The sequence below is a fragment of the Alnus glutinosa genome, chromosome 1 (assembly GCF_958979055.1).
Source record: "Alnus glutinosa chromosome 1, dhAlnGlut1.1, whole genome shotgun sequence".
NCBI classification, from domain to species: domain Eukaryota; kingdom Viridiplantae; phylum Streptophyta; class Magnoliopsida; order Fagales; family Betulaceae; genus Alnus; species Alnus glutinosa.
In genome coordinates, this window is record NC_084886.1 from 40,315,952 (window position 1) to 40,334,394 (window position 18,443).

General features: G+C 34.1%; 1 protein-coding gene across 1 annotated transcript; it reads right to left on the bottom strand.

Moving 5' to 3' along the window:
- Positions 1-10,249: 10,249 nt before the first annotated feature.
- Positions 10,250-11,725, bottom strand: LOC133858908 (GATA transcription factor 16-like). The gene is made up of 3 exons (XM_062294358.1): positions 11,069-11,725; positions 10,848-10,979; positions 10,250-10,743 (listed from the first exon to the last, which is right to left on the bottom strand). Exons 1-3 carry the CDS (start codon positions 11,105-11,107, stop codon positions 10,486-10,488), a joined length of 429 nt encoding a protein of 142 aa, XP_062150342.1. The 5' UTR covers positions 11,108-11,725; the 3' UTR covers positions 10,250-10,485.
- Between the last annotated feature and the right edge of the window lie 6,718 nt (positions 11,726-18,443).

The following is an 18,443-nucleotide window of genomic DNA, read 5'->3' on the forward strand; positions in this document are numbered from 1 at the left end:
TTTACATAAATAGGCGGCCGAGCCACCTCCATGATTAAATGGGGGTGGCGAACCCATTTGGCCACACAATACTTATAGGTGTTATAGTCTAACATATTCAATGATGGAGTTGTATATTTCTTGTATGGAGATGCACAAGAGAATGAAATCAAACATTCTAAAAAAAAAAAAGGCTCATATTACAAAAGTCAATTTTTTTTATATACTTATACTGGGACTGTGGACTCATATATCTGCCTTTAAAACTATGGTAATCCACAATTTCATAGACGTTGTAGGGGAGCAAACTGAGGATGAGGACCAATATGTAGGACTTTTTTTTTTTTTTTTTTTTTGACATGTCCACACAAGAGGGGGGAGGGGGATTCGAACTAGTGACCTCCGCTTCCTGAGGCGTGGTCCCCAACTGATTGAGCTACCCCTTGGGAACCTAATATGTAGGACTTGGGTTGTGCTTGAGACTGTCTGTAATCTCATTTTTGTCTTAGACTATTTTATTTTAGTCTAACTTTGTTTATATTTATTGTGTCGTCTGTGACACCTTTTGATATACAATGTATTAGCATGTATTTAAAGTTCGTAATATTACAATGTTAATATTTATTTAATTTGAGGTTTATACTGCAACTTTGGTATGTTTATTAATGTGAGTTATGATATCAAAAGAAAATGAAACATTTATTATGTTGCATGATTTCTTATGTAATAAGTAGTAGTGTCACATGGAAAATCCAGATATTTTCCGCTTGCAACTTAATAATAAGTTTGGGCGTTACAATCCTCCTCATCAAACCACAAATCCAACTAACACCTAACATCAAAACACCCTCCACAATATTAAAAATCCTTCTTTTATCCAAAACCCAAATATTATATTCTTCTCCAAAATAACAAAACAACATTATAAACTTCTAAACAACACAAACTCAACTTCAATCCCATAACACCCAACTCAAGACTCCAAAATTTAAACCACACTAACATATATACTCAACATCAAAACACTACAACATTCATATTATCTACTTCCCAACAATAAAACTATAACTCCAAAACACAATTACAACTTCATAAACTCTCCAAAAATCTTAACAACATACTTTTAACAAAGCATAACACCAATATACCAAAATAACTAAAACAAACGGAGGAAAAGTTAGAGTTTTACTTTCAAAGCTAGTCCTTAAAGTCCTTCCAAGCCTCTTTTGTCTCTTCCTCTTGATTCTTTCACTAAATCCCTCTCAGTCCACTCACTCTTGGTCTTTCTTGTTCTCTCTTTGTTTTCCAAATGAAATAAAATAAATAAATAAATAAATATATATATATATATATATATATATATATATTTCCTTTCAATTTTTCACGCTTTATAACTTCGAATTCAGCTCTTAAAAGTTAAAATCAATCTCGTTCGAACGCGATTTTATGTCATTTGAACATGATGCGCCAGTTAGCATTAAACAATGTCACTTCTCACCTAACTCACATGTGCGAAGATCAGGGCCATTGATCTACACCAACCACTCTCGTGTGCGATGATATGTGGAGATGACATCTCGTTCAAATGGGGCACTTATTGTGTTCGAACGTGGTCACTCAAGATGCAATCTTGTTCATCCATTTCTTTCCCACGTGTGATCTTCAATGACATGTGGATGGTTCTTTGCATCCAATCTTTTTCCAAGGCAATATTATTTATTTGAAATTTATAAAGCTTTTAACTTAAAATTTTTATTTCTTTTTTATTAAATGGCTACTAGCTTTACTATGCTCCATCTATTTACACCAAAGATATATTTTCACTACATTTTTTTATTTATTAAATATCAATTTCTATTTTCTTTTAGGATTTAATTATGTCGGTTTTTACATTTTGTTTATTACAAAAATGCTTAAAAAGAGGTTTTTATTTAACCAGCAAAATTTAAGGTTAAAATTGATCAATCTCCAATCAACGACTGCCCAAGCAAGTTAAGGACTTTTGTTCCATACTTTGCTCTGCCTTGATTATTTTTTCTATAAAATCACTCCATAATTTGATCAATTTTTTTTTTTTATTCGATTTTCCCTTTTGCCTACCTGAAATTTTGTGAAAATAAAAATTTAAGGTTAAAATTGACCAGTCTCCAATCAACGGCTACCCAGGCAAGTTGAGGACTTTTGTTCCATACTCTGCTCTGCCTTGATTAATTTTCTATAAAATCACTCCATAATTTGATCAATTTTGTTTTGGTTCGATTTTCACTTTTGCCTACCCGAATTTGGTGAGAAGGGAAATTTGCATAAAAACACATCAAAAGATTAATAGAAATGGATTTTTTTTTTTTTTTTTTTTTTTTTCATAGAAAAGCTTTCGTGGGAGTTTTTTTTTGGGTTCTACGATTCATGAAAGAGTGTCATTAATGTATCATTTGGATGAGGGTAATCTTCTAGGAGGAATCCTAAAAGGTTTGGTTGCATTTTACTAGAGGAAATCATATGCCCATGGAAAAATGGATTTCCTTAACTAGCTTTTGCCTGGGAATGTGGTCCTTTGGCCTTATATATATAATAAATGACGGAACTACCTATTTATTATTATTATTATTTGCCAACGCCTATTTATTATTATTAAGGCGCATTAAACACCTTGTGCATGTTAAACATTTTCACTTTCTCAATCTTCAAACCTTACAAAAACGTTTTAACTTTTTGATGCTTTTGTTTGGTTTACCTTTATATTATGAGAAAATGCAAAATCAATCCATGTGGTAATACTGATTTGCAATAAATTCTCTATGCATAACTCAGTAGGGGTTTGGGTAGGGTTAAAGGGTATTTCGAAAGTCATGCTCTTGTTTGGGTCCCTTGCATTGGGGATGAGGCCAATTTAATGAAAATTATCTTGTGGCAAGCTCAAGCTCCTGAAAATTATGCTCCACAATTTCATGAACTGCACCATCAAGCATATTCCCAGTTCAATGATCAATCATATTCCACATACCATCCTCCACAGCAAAAGTCTCAGGCTACACCATCTCTTCAGTTAGATTCTGACGTTCAAGCTCAGACGTTGAAACTTCTTGGTCAGATCAATTAGAAACTCACACAGACCATAAATTCTCACTCTGAATCCATTGCCAAGATAGAAGCTCACAGAGAGGAGCCATCTCCCATCTATTGGCCTCCATAACAACAATACCAAGAGGAGCCATCTCTTCTATTGGATTCTAAAATGTTGAATCTTATTAGAGAAATTGAGAAGACTAATTAGATTATGAAGTCTGGGCAGGAACAGTACACTCCTCAATTCTTTGCCGAGATAGATGCCAAGATAGAAGCTCACGTTGAACAAATCATCAACTACCTCAATAGAGAAGAAGAAGAGCTTCAAAGTTAGCCGGTGGCCAATCTTGATAGACACTGCATGGTGGATGAGAGTACTTCTTATCATGAGCAAGTTATCACCACACTGAAGAATGAAGAAGTGGTCGAAACGCACGTGAAAAATAGAAAGGAAGAGCAAATTGAGGTCCCAAAAGCTTTACATCGGGCAAAAGGCGAGGAAATGAGCACTGAGGCTCCTTCATCATCCACTCTTATTCTCAAGACGCCATATGAACCCCGAGCCCCTATTCCAGGTAATTTAAAAATTTTATTTTTAGAGACAAATAACACTCTCCCAGTCATTATTGCTTATGACTTAACAAGAGGCGAGGAGAGTAGTTTGTTAGGGCTGTTAGAAGAGCAAAAAGAGACCATCAAGGTAGAAAACTTCCTTGAGTGTTCTCCTCATTTTCCTCCAGTTCATAATTCCCTTTCGGACGAGAAACTGTTTGAGAATACTCAAAGGGATCCACCTCGATATGCAGACATTCGGAATTACCTTTCTGTAGGTAAAATTTATTATCTTTGGTCCAAGAGAAGAAAAGATCGGTGCTTCAAATTTAAACTTAAGGGTCAGAGAGCACTGAGCGCATCAAGGATGTGGATTCCATTGGCTTGGCGGATACCACATATTTTGACTAAATGAGTCAGTTTCATAGGTTCGAGCACATGCCCTGTGCGCTCGAGTCCTCCATCAGGCCAGGGTACAAGATCTCCTTCTAGATTTATCTTATCCATTATTGTTTCATTCTTGGTTTATATTTTTACAACAATGTGTTGCACTTGACTGGTATTTGGTTGGGGTATCACTCTCTTTTTCAGGATATGTGTTTTTGCAATCAAGTTTAGGGGTATGATATGCCCCACATCTACTTATTCAGGTATTCCTATCATCTTACTATTATGTTCAATGCTATACATACATTAGGGACAATGTGTGATTCAAGTTTGGGGGTATGAAAAAATGAAACACTGTCCAATATTTTGCTATGTTATTCTTGAGCATGCTGTTGACTTTAATTCTGATTTGTATTTCATTTGTGATCTTAACATAATGAACACATGATCACTTGACTAGAGAATTAAGAAGTTTTATTATTTTCTTTGGCAACATGAGATATTACTTGTTTCAATTTGATTCTCACAAGCACACTGGCACGTAGTCTGTGGGGTATGAAATCTAAAATTAGTTATGTCTGTTACCAATATCTTGGATGCAACTGGGTAAGTTATTGGAGGAATAACCTTGGCATAAAAAAAAATGAGAGAATAATATTGATCACTTTGAATTTTTCATTGAGTAACTGGACTTCTTGCCTCATTAAGCATTGCGTGTTCGCGTCAAAAAGTGAAAGTTTTATTTGATTGATAAAGTGGCTAAGTTTAGTTGTGTAGCCTTTTTTTACTCGAATTAGTAATTCTTTAGGGTGTTTTACGTCTATTGCCCTGAAACCATTTGGTTTGGGAGTTATTGACCTAATACTCGTATATATTAAAAAAAATATGCATTGGTTGTTTTATCTAATGGAGAGTCCAGCTAATTTTGAGTACTGAACTATTCATGATTTAGATTAGTTTTGAAACCTCATGACTATGTGTTAAGTTCATTGTACACTAGTTGAATCTTGTGATATCTTATAATGCCATGTTAGTAGCTTAATTTTTAATTTCCGAAAATTGTGAAGATGAAGTTTATTTTGTTAAGCTTGCTAATGAATGAGAATTATTGTTTTAGTAAAACTGCAATCTTATAAATAACATGGTAGGAACAATGTTTGTGGGTATCATTACTGGCAAATCCTTACGAGACTTCACTCGTCCACTAGGAGTCCTAGGGGTTTAAAAGGCTTGTTGCATACTCTAAATGCAATCGTACATCCCACGAAAGAATGATTTATCTTATTGTTTTTCAGTTTTATTTCTTGTTTTGTATTACTAAGGGACTAGCAATATGTAAGTTTAGGGGTGTGATAAACGTTGAATGTTGCACATTCAAGCTCCTTAACTTACATATGTTAATTCCTTAGCATTGTTATTTGTTTGATTTTGAGTTGTTTTATTATTTTTAGGTTTTGAATAAACATGCAATTAGTTCTATTGATTTTGAGCTTAAAGCACACTTTGAGAAGACGTAGAAGATATGATTAAACTTAGCCAATCATAATAGAAGACCTATATGATGCGGTTAAGTTTAATCAAATCAGGGAAATGATTAAATTAAAAATTCTCCAATAAGAGTCAAAATCGGATTGGATTCAAATTTGGATCTGCACATGTCTCAGTGTTTGAATCATAACTTTCCGCTAAGATATTAGATTGCAATGAAATTGATGGCGTTGGAAAGAAAACAAAAAAATAAAACAAATATGTCAGAAATAGTTTTTTTCTTAATTCAAACGTTTACTATGTCAAAATTTCTCCACAATAAAAGATCGCAAATCTGGACGAATTTGGAATCCTTTTCCTACTTAGATTGAATTTTCAATCTCCTACTTGGACTAAGAGACTAAGTTTCTATTTTTCTTGGATTCCTAGGACTTTTAGGCCTCTCCTAGTCTCTATAAATAGACCCCTAAGCTTCAAGAAAATGTGTGCTTAGCTTTAGACAGAAAATTCTTCTTGGAGGCTTGACAAGTTAAAGAGGAGAAGAGCATGGTAGGAGGCCATCCTAGCACTACGATGAGTGACTAAATTCCTAATAGGGTGTTAATGTAGCCCTTTTTAAGTAACAATGGTTTAATTGTATTTTAGTTTGAGATTTTCTATATGCATGATGATTGTATAACTGTGAGAATTAATCTTAATGTTTATATTCAATCATTATGAATTTCTTATCTTGTCTTAGAAAGTCTTTTATATTGATTGAACTCAAATCATTTTTATTTTATGTGATTATGATAATGATGATTATACAACGGGTTTTGAATTAACATACGATCAAGAGGATTAGATAGAACATGCATAGGGAAGACAGATCGTACTACACCCTAGTTTAGTGTAATTGGTAGACGATCCGTGCCAACCGCAGATGAGTTATACTATTCCATTGATTGTATGTATCCTATTAAAGACGTAGCTAATCCATACCTAGGGAAGACAAGTCGTACCGCATCTTAGTGGTTAGGCAGACGATCTGTGCCAACCGAAGATGAATTATACTTATACTTTAATAAGGTAATTTCTTGTTTATTTATAAAGTGTATAGAATAAATTTCTCTAATTAAATATGATTAACCATTGATCTCCAGATAACGGTGAAATCAATACTCTACTCTTTCTCTCTCTTATATTTCAATTCTTTTTTACGTTTATTTATGTACTTTAGTTAATCACAAATTCAACAATATTTTCTTTAGTTAGTTTTAATTTTCATAAACTTGATAACAATACCCCTGCAGTCCTTGAGGTTTGACACTCTCTCTATAGTCTTATCTTACAATGATTCATTTTATTGTGAGTGATTATTTATTATTGATATATTTTGGTAAACAAAAGACCACATCAACGACTGTCAATAGTCAATTGAGAGGGGGGTAACATTAAAAAGAAAGAGAGAGAGAGAGAGAGAGAGAGAGAAAGATAAAGTGGCCAGCACAAAACTATCTACGGCATAGGAATAATCTAAACACAATCAAGGAGAAAACTAACTACAAAAAGCACAAAGAATATAAAAATAGAAGGAAAGTTAAAAGAACAACAAAAACTTCACGGAATAGTAACACCGATAGAGGGAAGGATGGAGGATGGCGGCTTGGACACAGTTGTAGGTCGGTACGTGTAATGCCACTCAGTGGTGCATGAAGACCATGCACCAGCAATGGAGGCCAGTAGGCAGTAGAACACCACAAGATATCGATAGCATTGGTGAGAGGCGACAGATGGGAGGAACGAAGGCGTCACATGCGGCTCAGGGCTGTCCACGCGTTGACGTTTGTTGGTCGGACGAAGATGTGGTTGGTGGTGGCAGGAAATGGAGAGGCCTAGGACGAAGGTGGAGTGTCACGTCAGAGGGTAGACCTTCCTGAAGTGGATAGATCGGGTTTTGAGAAAACCATATCCAAAAATTTTAATAAGGGGGCGGAGTAGAGGTTGAAACCAGACAAATTGCGATGGATATGGAGCGAAGATGAATGTCGTTGGAGGAGGAGCTGGCGGAGCCGCTGAACTGTGAAAAAGGTGTAAAATTGAAAGAGAGAAGAGGAGAAGGAGAGAGGGAAAAAATGCCATCCCTCTTCCCTTGGAATAGCTGCACGAGGTGGAGGAGAGCCTCATAAGTAGGTGGCCGACTTCTACTAAGAGAAGAGAAAAGTCTTCTCTCTCAGAACGTGAGAGAAGTATACTCGATTTGGATTGTGATTGTGTTAGGTTTGTTAGATTTTTAATGTTGACAAATTCAATGTAAAAATATATTAGGTTATAAGCTACAAGTCTGAGATCAGTATGAATTTTCTGTGACATATCGGACTTAGGTGTTTGGACATCTCGTGAATAGGTCCGAACGAGACTTTCAGAGAGCATCAAAGTATTTGCATGTCCGGACGGCTTGTGTTGATGTCCAGACAGATCTTTCAAAGAGCTCCCAAGATTCTTCGTGTCCGGACGGCTTGTGATGATGTCCATATATGATCTATAGAGAGTTCCCATATGTTTTTATGTTCGAACAATGCGGCTTCATGTCCGGACACATGGGGCAATTAGAGTCTCATAACTCTAGTTGCGTCTGGACACCTTAGTGCCATGTTCGGATTCCACCACCTATTCTATTTCATTTAGAACTAGGTTTTACTTTAGAAGTCTATTTAAAGTGGCTTTTTTGCACGGATTTTTTAAAGATTTTACTATACAATTCAGTGTGCTGAGAAATGGTTTTAGACCTGAAGTGTTAACGTTATATCTCTCTTAGTGTTTTGGTTATTGTTTTGGTTATTGTTTAACCATCAATCTTCATCAACATTGAAGCCTATCAGAATTTCAGTAAAAGAGATCAAGTAGAAGAATTTTTCAAAGGTTCTAGGGGACTACTACGGTAGAAGCCAAGTGGGTCACTTTATTAAACCGAATTCTGAAAATAAAGTATTATCATTAGGTTGTATGTATATGTGACCACTTAAGTAGTTTAATCGAGAGTTGTTTTCATAATAACATATTTTAAAAAAAAAAATTGAGCAATTAATGTCTTTCAAGTGGAAGAATGTTAGCTCTTTGTATTTCTTTTTGTATTTGAACTTGGATTGATTATGGATTTTGGTTTCTAAAAGGAGTTGGACATTTCATCTATAATGCTATATAAAGGTAGACCCAATATTATTTATGGCCTCCTAAAAGCAAAGAAAGAAAGATTTGTAGATTCTATTTGTTTAATGTGTTTTTTGCGCTATTTTATATATATATATATAAATATAAAAGATTTTGTTGTTGTAGATATTTTAAATTTTATAAATTTTATAAATGATTATATTGTGATTATAGGATGGTCCGGTTTAAATAGAAGTAGGGAGCAAGATTTGGCATAGCCTGTGCAATACTGGAAATAAAGGCGGCTCACAGTGCGGTCAAAGGGGATGATGATGCTTTGATGGAAACACGGATTCATTGAGGGTTGCCTTTTGGGAAAAAAGGCTACCTTTCGATTCGATTACGACGATTTGGGGACTTTACAAACGCACAACAGTAACAGTAACAGTAAATTCCCTTCAAATAGTCTTTGCACATCTCCCTTACTTCCATCCATTCATCTACTACGGCTTTACTGCACTCACACTAGGTTTGTTTCAAGCTATTTTGCAAATTTAGGTATAATTATTGGTTGATTATTTTTGCCCAAATATTGGTAAGCACGGTAGCAATTCACTTGCACTATTTTATTTAAATGTTTTTCCCTTTATTTACTTTCACTATTCCAAAGAGGAGAGGGAATCATATTGATTTTTTTTAGTAGTATATTCATGCAATAGTGATTATGGATAAATTATTATTATTATTATTATTTTAAGAAAAATCTTGGGCTTGGGGGGTTACCTCAGCCCTGGTGCTAACAACTAGCAATCTTTTTGGCTAAATTAACAAGGCAGATGGAGATGAATTATTGTCATTCTACAGGAAAAGTCAAAATAACCTTTGACTAGCGCAATGAAAATGCTATAAAGCGAATAAATTGCCGGGCCGGATTAAAAAAAAGGAAATCATGAAATGATATGTTTGGTTTACACATGGTCAACAGTTTCCTCATCTACTATAATGAGTCGTCTAGAGGATAGGAGGTCGAAAAGCCTCATGCCTCGTGAAATATTTGTGCCTCAAAACAACATGTTGAACCTATGTATGTAACCGTACTACATTTTGTCCCTAAATTGGACCCTATATATATATATATATATATATATATATATATATATATATATATATATTTAATAATTTATATTATGCTTGAGTGCTTATCTTTTCCCTCCACACCCCAAACCAAATATGAATACCACCAACTTTGTTCCGTACAACCAAAATGTTCAAATTCTTTGGCTTTCTCATTACTCCCAAAAGCAAAACAGCGGGAAATACAAATTTCACATTCCCTCTTCTCTTCTCGTCTTCCATCCCAATTTCTGAGAATTGGGAACCCAACAAAACAAAATACTTTTTTATGATTGAAATATATAAAATTAAAAAAAAAAAAAGAAAAAGAAAAGGGAAACAAAAATCTCAGGGAAAAATAAAATGCCCTAGGAGAGAGTACAAAAAGAGCCCAATCTCACATCATCAAATAATATTAATATACCATCTGTTACTGTTTTTATTTCTACTTTTTGTGCAACAATTGACCAAACGGCAAGTTTTGAATGGCCTATTATATAACTAAAGTAACCCATAAACATCAAACACAGGAGAATTTAACAGCAAAATTAGGATCGATTTCCATTTCTTACACTTCTTGATATTACTCTTCCAGAGTCCCGAAAACAGTTAGTTAAGTACTAAAAACAGCTATAGAAATTAAAGAACAAATTCCCCTAAAAAATAAAAATAAAAAATAAATAACACTAATAGAAGAGCAGACACACTTCTAAGGTTAGGATCCACATCCAACTCCTAAAATTTCTAACGCCTTGTATTTTTTTTCAAGGCCTAAGCATAAACAGAGCCATAAGAGAGAGCCATCAACAGCACAGCCGCTTGTTCCTCCTCCCCCAACTTCTTCCTCTGCCTCTCGACCGACGATCTCTGCATCAACACCTCTCTTCCCAGAGCCAAAAGCCTCTGCTTATTATTACTATTATTGCCGCCGCCAATACTTGTTTTTTTGGGCTTTTTGTCCTCTTTGTTCAAACCCAGAGTAGCTCTTCTCTTCTTCCTGCTTCTGATCCCACACGCATTACATAGCGACTGCAAAATCAAAATCAAAATCAAAATCTGATTAAAACCCAATATCATTTTGACTAATTAGCACTACGAATTTCAGGATTTTGGGTAGATAAATAGCTATGTACCTTGGGACCAGCTGGGCCTCCTCGCCAGAGAGGGGTCTTAGACGTACCGCAATCGGCGCAGGTCTTCTTGTGGCTTTCTTCGGATGAAACCCCATTTGGGTTTTTGTTATTCACGTCCTCAGACTCCGATCCCTGCAGCAGAACACCAAATCAACCCGATCAGCAACTTATTGGATCAAGATCATATATCAAACAGTGAAAAGAAGGTCATGATCACCCACTTTATCGCTCAGATCCACCATGTTTTTGCAATCTATCATGAAGATCTGAACCAGACCCCAGACCCAGATAAGAGAAACCCAAAAGCTGAACTGGGAATCGCTTGGTTTTGCTCTAAAGAGAAAGTGGGTGACTCCTACAACCTCTATTGCGGAACGCAGAACTATCAGGATCAAAACAGAGAGATCAGAGAGACCACTGAGTAGAGCGAATCAGGGCCAGAGAGCACAATAGAAAATGAAGCGTTTGTTTGCTTATTCTAAATGAGAGAATCTACGGTTGCTGAAACGGAAAGTATGGGAATCTAAGAGAAACCGACATGCAGTGAGGGAGTGAAGGACTGTGTGAGCGCGCACAGAGAGAGAGAGAGAGATAGAGAGAGAGAGAGAGAGGACCGAACCGACACACGCACCAGCCGCAGCAGATCTAAAAAGACCACCTTATATAAATGGGACGCGAAACCCTAGCCCCCAGGGTGCGAATGAAAATGACCAGATTGCCCATGCCCCCCTATTACAGCCCAAAAACGTTTTTGATCCAAACGAGCTACCCCGCCAAAGACTGAAAAAGGATTGCTGAAATGAAAACACAGGGGCTGAGGGGTGCCAAGTGCCATGGATTTACAGTGAAAGGCAAAGGTGTGATTTGGTGGTGCAGTTTAGATTCCCATTTTGGGGTCAGATATGTTTTAGACTCTTATTACGTTTTTGATAAGTCAACTGCGGGTACCACACACTCGCCTTCAATTCCTTTTTCCCAATAATTAGTTATGGGCAGCCAATTTACCAAAGTCTCTGTTTATTAATGCATTTTTATGGTTTTTATTATTATTATTATTATTATTTATTTAAAACAATTGTTCTAATAAAACATAAATGTAAAAACAATTTTTTTTTTTTTTGAGTGTTTTGTGATTTCAAGTTTATTAACCATGTGTTTGGGAGCATATAAAACAAAAAATGAATTAAGATGAAATGGAATAAAAATTAGAAACGTTTGGGGTATTCTCTTTCTAGTATATATTTGAGCTTACATACCAAAACATAAAAAAATAAAAAAATAAAAATGAATGAAATTTACGATTTGACAATTCTGTCAAAATAGAATTTCATGTCCTCCCTAGTTATTTAACTGGGCGGTTAAAAATTGTCCCGTATTCGCTATTTACTATTTGTTATTAGTTTGTTTGCATAATTAGATTTTTAGTTTTTAATTCCTAGTAAACAATTATTATATTTGCTATCCGCACATATGTGGGTGGATAGCAAGATAAGTGTATCCGCCTCTGCTTACTCATATATGTTAAAAAAATAATTTTGTCTTATAAAACAACATTGTTTCATTTAGAAAATGCTGAAATGGATTAGAAAACGAAACCTTAATGCCTCATTTTCTTTCTCTCATTCTCTTTGCCGCCGCAGGCCGCAGCTCCCCTTCAGCCCCCTTTCCCTCTCTCTCTCTCTCTCCCTCTATCTGGAATGCTCTGTCTCATTGAAAAAAAATAGTTTTGTGGTGTTACTTATGATTCTGTAGACTATAACGTTTGATGGATTTGTTATGTAGTGATTTTGTAAACACTAAATAATGTAATATGTTTAGTAGATTATGGTGTGTGTGTGTTGCATGCATTTTGTGTGCTGAATGCCTGAATGTTGTGACTTTTATTTTTACGTGCTTCATGCATTTAGTATTGGCTAATTTAGCTTGGTGGTTTGCAAGGACGGAGCTAGAAATTTTTATGGGCAGGGGCCAATGGCCGAAATTTTTTTTTGCTAGGGGCTAAGTAAACTAAATTTTTATTTTTACCTTATATTATTTTTTTTACCTTTAAAATTTTTTTTTTTTAAGAAATTTGAGGGGGGGGGGGGGGGGGGGGGGGGGGGGGGGGGAAATTGACATTGTGTCTCTAATATCCGGTCATGAACATTATTTCAAGGCAATTGAAGTCAATTCGTTTGTAATTTTTTTTTTTTTCAGAGAATATAATTCAATTCAATTGTATTTTTTTTTTTCAATTTACTTGTATTGCCTAAAATTTATAAATATATGTATTTTTTTTTTTCATATTAGAATTTGGTTTAGAAATACTTGTATTGTCCAATGTTTTACAATTCAATTTGTATTTGTATATTACAATTTACAAGTGTATTTAGTTAAAAAAAAAAAAAATTGATTAAGCCCATCTAAAAAAGCTAATTAAAGATGTTTGGTTATATCAATGAAAGTTTCTACTTTCCTTCAAAAAAAAAAAAAAAAAAAAGGAATAGAAAACAACAAGCCCATATAAATTAAGTGTATAGTTAAAAAAAAAAAAAGAAGAAGAAGAAGGAAAGAAAACAAACAAACAAACGAAGCCCAAAATGCAAAGCGAATATAACGAGCGATAAGTACAAAAAATCGCCCGCCTGCGTGTGGTTATGGATTGATTTTGCCCGCCTTGGACAGGCGGGTGGTTACTGAATTCCACTATCCGTCGAGTGGGGATGCGTAATATGAGTATTATCCGCTCATATAGTACCATTTACGATAGGGCTGAAAGAATGGGCGGTGCTGTTAGCGGTTTTACGAGTAGACAAAAATAGTTAATAACCGCTAACCATCTACCCATATACACACACATACATAAAACGATATCATTTTGGTGTTAAACAGCAAAACGACGTCGTTTGAGATAAGGTTTTGGAGAAGTGTGGCTTATTGGGCCAAAAAAGACCCCTTTTTTTTTTTAAAAAAAAAAAAGGTCCATAAACATTTTTAGCGAATCTATAAAAAAAAGTCCAACACTCAAAATAGGCCCAACTTAGTAAAAGCGGTTAGCGGTACGGTTGTAGGTTAAATTACTGTTAACCGCTTAAGACAGTTATTAAATTTCTCCAATTACCTTTTTCATCCTTAGTTTATGCCCCTAATTTTCACTTGAAAATGGTTTAAATTTCAAAAAGGTAAAGAGACGGATCATGGATGCACATTTTAGAGGGACTGTAACATGTAATCGACCTAATTTGGAAGCTTTGAATGATGATCAACACAATAGACGTTCGTTGTGAAGAAGTACACAGTTTTTGGTTTCATCTTTCAAGGGAGGGAAACAAAATATAATAATAATTAAAAAAAAAAAAAAAAAAACATCATTTTTGCCACATTTAGAGCCAAGAGAAGGAAAAGTACACAAAAACTTTTCAACCTATTATATATAATTTCTTTAATTTTTTATTTTATTTTATAACTATTATACTATCTTTGTTGGTACTTATTAGACTCATTACCGACAAAGATAATATACTCTCGGCTTTCTCTCTTTTTAATTTTATTTTAATTTTTGGGAAGGTCCAATCTTTGGCTAATTAAGCAAGCACATTAGTAGCTAGAAGTGCAAACTTGGATGATTGGGCACTTGGTGGGCCCTATCAAACTATAGATTAGAAAGTAATGACATAATAAGCTCTCATATTCGCTAATTACCTGCCTGCCATTCAAAAAGAGAGGGAACTGGGAAGACAAAATAAAAATTTTGTAATCAAAAATCTACTTCTAAACCCTCCCTAACACAAATCACGCGCAAATTGGCGGGAGATCACTATCACCAATTCACCATGGCGGGAAACTCTTAACTGACGTGTCCAATTTTTTTTTTGGACATATATAAAATAGTAATTAGATCAAGGCATTGCAGTTACACATGGGAATGGGATGGAGGCAGGAGGATCCTTCTTGCTGGTCAGCCCTGACAAAATAACCTTTCTCATTTGTCGTCAAACTCCGACCACTATAACCATTTATGTATCTGTCATGAATATATCATCTATAGGATCTCTTAAACCTTTTAGGCATAATTGCACCGTTAGTCCTTGTGGTATGTTATAATCATTTTTTACTCCTTATGGTTTAAAAAGTTCATGAGAGGTCTATGTGGTATGCAATAATTACGTTTTACTCCCTGGGTCGATTTTCCGTCCACAATTTTGACGGAATCTGTTAGCCCTACACGTCAGCACGTGTCACCATCTTATTGGCGACACGTGTCCATTTTAATAAAAAAAATATAAATTTATTAAAAAATAAATAAACTTATTTTTTTTTTAAAAAAAAAAAAAAAAAAAAAAAAAGATAGTGAGACCCGATGGGTATTCTCATGCGCCACCAATCAAAAAGGCAAAACATCATTGTAATGCTCTTGACCCGTTAGGGCTAGGTTTATCATCAAAGTCTCTCAGAAATGCAAAGAATTACAAGATCTACTAAAGTAATTGACTAAATGTGAAAATAAATGCATGTTAATTGAAATAATGTCAAACTCAAAAGATTTATTAAATACGGAAATGTTTGGTCAAAGGTAGTTCCAAAAACCAAGACACTTATTAAATATTCGTAGTAATAAAATTGTTCATGTGCAACTACACTTATTTAAAAATCTTAAAAGAGTTCATGATGGACTCAATGATCCCCACGTCATCATTTCGACCTCCTCTGAGATTATGCTTATTATAACGAAAACAAAAAACAAAAAAGAGTAAGCAAAAAGGCTCACTAAGAAAAATTTAATCAGAAAAACAGTTGGATTAAATTCTTTTTTTTTTTTTTTTTTTTTTTTTTTTTTTTTTTGGGTATAATCAAATCAAGGCATATTTACTTCTTTTTAACATATAATTACATTTACTTATATTTAAACTTTCTCTTGATATGGCCTATGTACACCATTACGCTCTGTGTATTAAGGTTGCACAGTCTTTATGACCATGGTTGCGCTTGTGACCTCAGACTTACCGGCTTACCGGTTAACCAAGGTACACTAAGCATGTTAAACATGGTACTGGATTCCCATTTTCACAGAACGTCTTTTAGTGGTTGCGCTTCAATCCCATTGCCAATGCCGTGTTGTTTTGGTGTTTAATACCTATCATGGGGTGTTTATATTTTCTTTATTATTTTTAAGCTGCAATGTGGAATTAAAATATGGATTTCATCTAAAACACTAGGGCTTAAAAAAAACATTAAACACAAGCCCAAAACATTTTCAAAATTGTTTAAAATAGGCCTTAATAGAGGCTCAAAGAATGCCCAAGAGACTAAAATAGGGCAATTACCTGATATGCGGATAGCGGTTAATAACCACAATAACCCTGCAAATAGATGGTAATAACCGCATGATGCATATGCAGTTATCTAAAAGTGATAACCGTAAAATGAAAATACAGATGCAATTATTGGTAATCACAGCATCTACATTCGCGTGTACAACCCATTTTGACATTAAAAAAATAAATAAATAAAAAATGGAAAACTTCATTTTTAACCTTTGATCTTTCATAACTTTTGAAAAAATGTAGCCAAATTTTAAAAAGTGTCAATTTATGGTATCTATTTTTCAATTTTTTTTCAATTTCAACACTCCGTTAGAATTTTCCGTTAAATCCTGTCAAAATTCTCAAAATACTCCTATATTTATTTTTTTAAAAAAAAATTATAAAATTTTTCAAAGATTCAGGCATGGATATTTTTGCAAATTTCGTTAAATTTTGATTAATATCTAAATCCTAACAATTTTGTTTCTTTTTTCTTTTTCCAAAAAAAAGGGAGGGATATTTTAAAAATTTTGAAGAAAATTTTAATGAAGGGTTGAAATTAAAATAAAATAAAATTAGAGATAGATATCTTAAATTGACATTTTTTAAAATTTGGATACTTTTTTTTTTTTTTTTTGAAGCAATGAAAGTTAGTTATAAGTGATTTTTTATTTTATTTTATTTTATTTTTAAAGAAAAAAAAGGGGGGACGGAATCTATCATATTGATACTTGATAGTTCCAAGAGAGCAAAAGTAAGAGAGAGAGAGAACAAAATACTATTATCCAAAATTACACGTGGATGATTAGCTAAAAGAGAGGGTGAGTGGCATTGGGTTAACCAAGTTGCTCCATAAAAACCACACCTAAAAGATGAGGTTGCACATTTTTACGATACGTGTTAAATTACCACTTATTTTAAAAGTTTAAATTGATAGGAAGAGATAAATTTAATCACTTAATCAATACTTTAACATTCTCCCTCATATGTGAGCTCAGACTTTTTTTTTTTTTTTTTTTATAGATGAGGTTCAAAGCGTGAAATATTTAATTCAAATATGAGGTAAATGAAGGAGTCAAAGTTCGAACTCAAGACCTTTTGCTCTAAAAAAAAATTAATAATAAAAATAAAAATTGTCAAATGGACAAAAGTAATAAAAAAAATCATGTTTTGGGATGGGGATGTATTAGTTGCACAACTAAAAGTGCACAATTTTTATACAATCAAAATACATTGGTGGGGCCTATACATGGTGAGACTTATATGCATAAAACCCATCAATATGTCTTAATTGTGTAAAAATTATACACTTTTAATTGTGCCAAAATCATTTTTCTATCTCGAATATGAAATAGCATATGAATGGCGTAGATATATGTACAATAAAAGAGACAAAATATATATGTGGGGCAACAATTTTGTCTCTTTCATTGTATATCTACGCCATTCATCTATCTATGTTATCTGATAAGGAAGGAAAATGAAAGCTCATGAGACGGACACGTACAAGGACCACAACGCATGATATATATGATCAAAAGCTCAAAACCCTCTTATTAATTATTACAATTATTAGTAATTTAAATAGGACAAATTTGAAAACTGGGCTACAGTTGATAAAACAGCCTCGAATATACTCTCCTAAATGCAATGAAAAGATGAGAGAATGCAATACGAAGGAAACTTTCAATTTTTACCATGGAGAAGTTCTAACAAAAGAAAAAGAGTAATGTTCAATGAATATGAAGAAAGCATCTCATCTAGTTAAGTTATGAGCGCGAAAATTTGTGCTCTTATGAACCTTAGATGCTGACAAGCTGTGCAGCTTGGTTAACAATCCAAAGATGTCAGAAATCAAGAAGGTAATCTTATGCAGAGTCATAGTTGATGCTGAGTTGAAGGGTTTGACATACCTTAACAGAGATGATCAGCGCAAAAATGACAAGAATCATTTTTTCACTCCTGAGAAGGCTGAGAGGGTTGCTAATCTCATCAAAAAGAAATTTTCAGCTAGCTGTGTTGCTAAAATGGAAGCTCCTGTCACTAGAGCTGAGATTAAGAATGTTGTGTTTTCTATGAATCCGAGCAAGGCTCTTTTTTAGCAGGGTTTTTTCAAAAGGCTTGAGCTGTAGTTGGAGATGATCTTTGTGATGCTATTCTGAAATTTTTCACTTTTGGAAAGTTATTGAAAGAAACAAATGCTACTATTCTCACTCTTATCCCCAAAAAGAAGAATGCTTCTTATATGAGTGAATATAGGCCCATTGCTTGCTGCAATGTAGTGTATAAATGTATCACCAAAATCCTTGCTAAT

Bases quoted from the DNA above. Each gene is read 5' to 3' on its own strand.
- LOC133858908 (XM_062294358.1), bottom strand. From the start codon at position 11,107: ATGATAGATTGCAAAAACATGGTGGATCTGAGCGATAAA. The intron at 10,980-11,068 runs GTGGGTGATCAT...GTTCTGCTGCAG, and splicing joins TGGTGGATCTGAGCGATAAA to GGATCGGAGTCTGAGGACGT. The intron at 10,744-10,847 runs GTACATAGCTAT...TTGATTTTGCAG, and splicing joins GAGGCCCAGCTGGTCCCAAG to TCGCTATGTAATGCGTGTGG.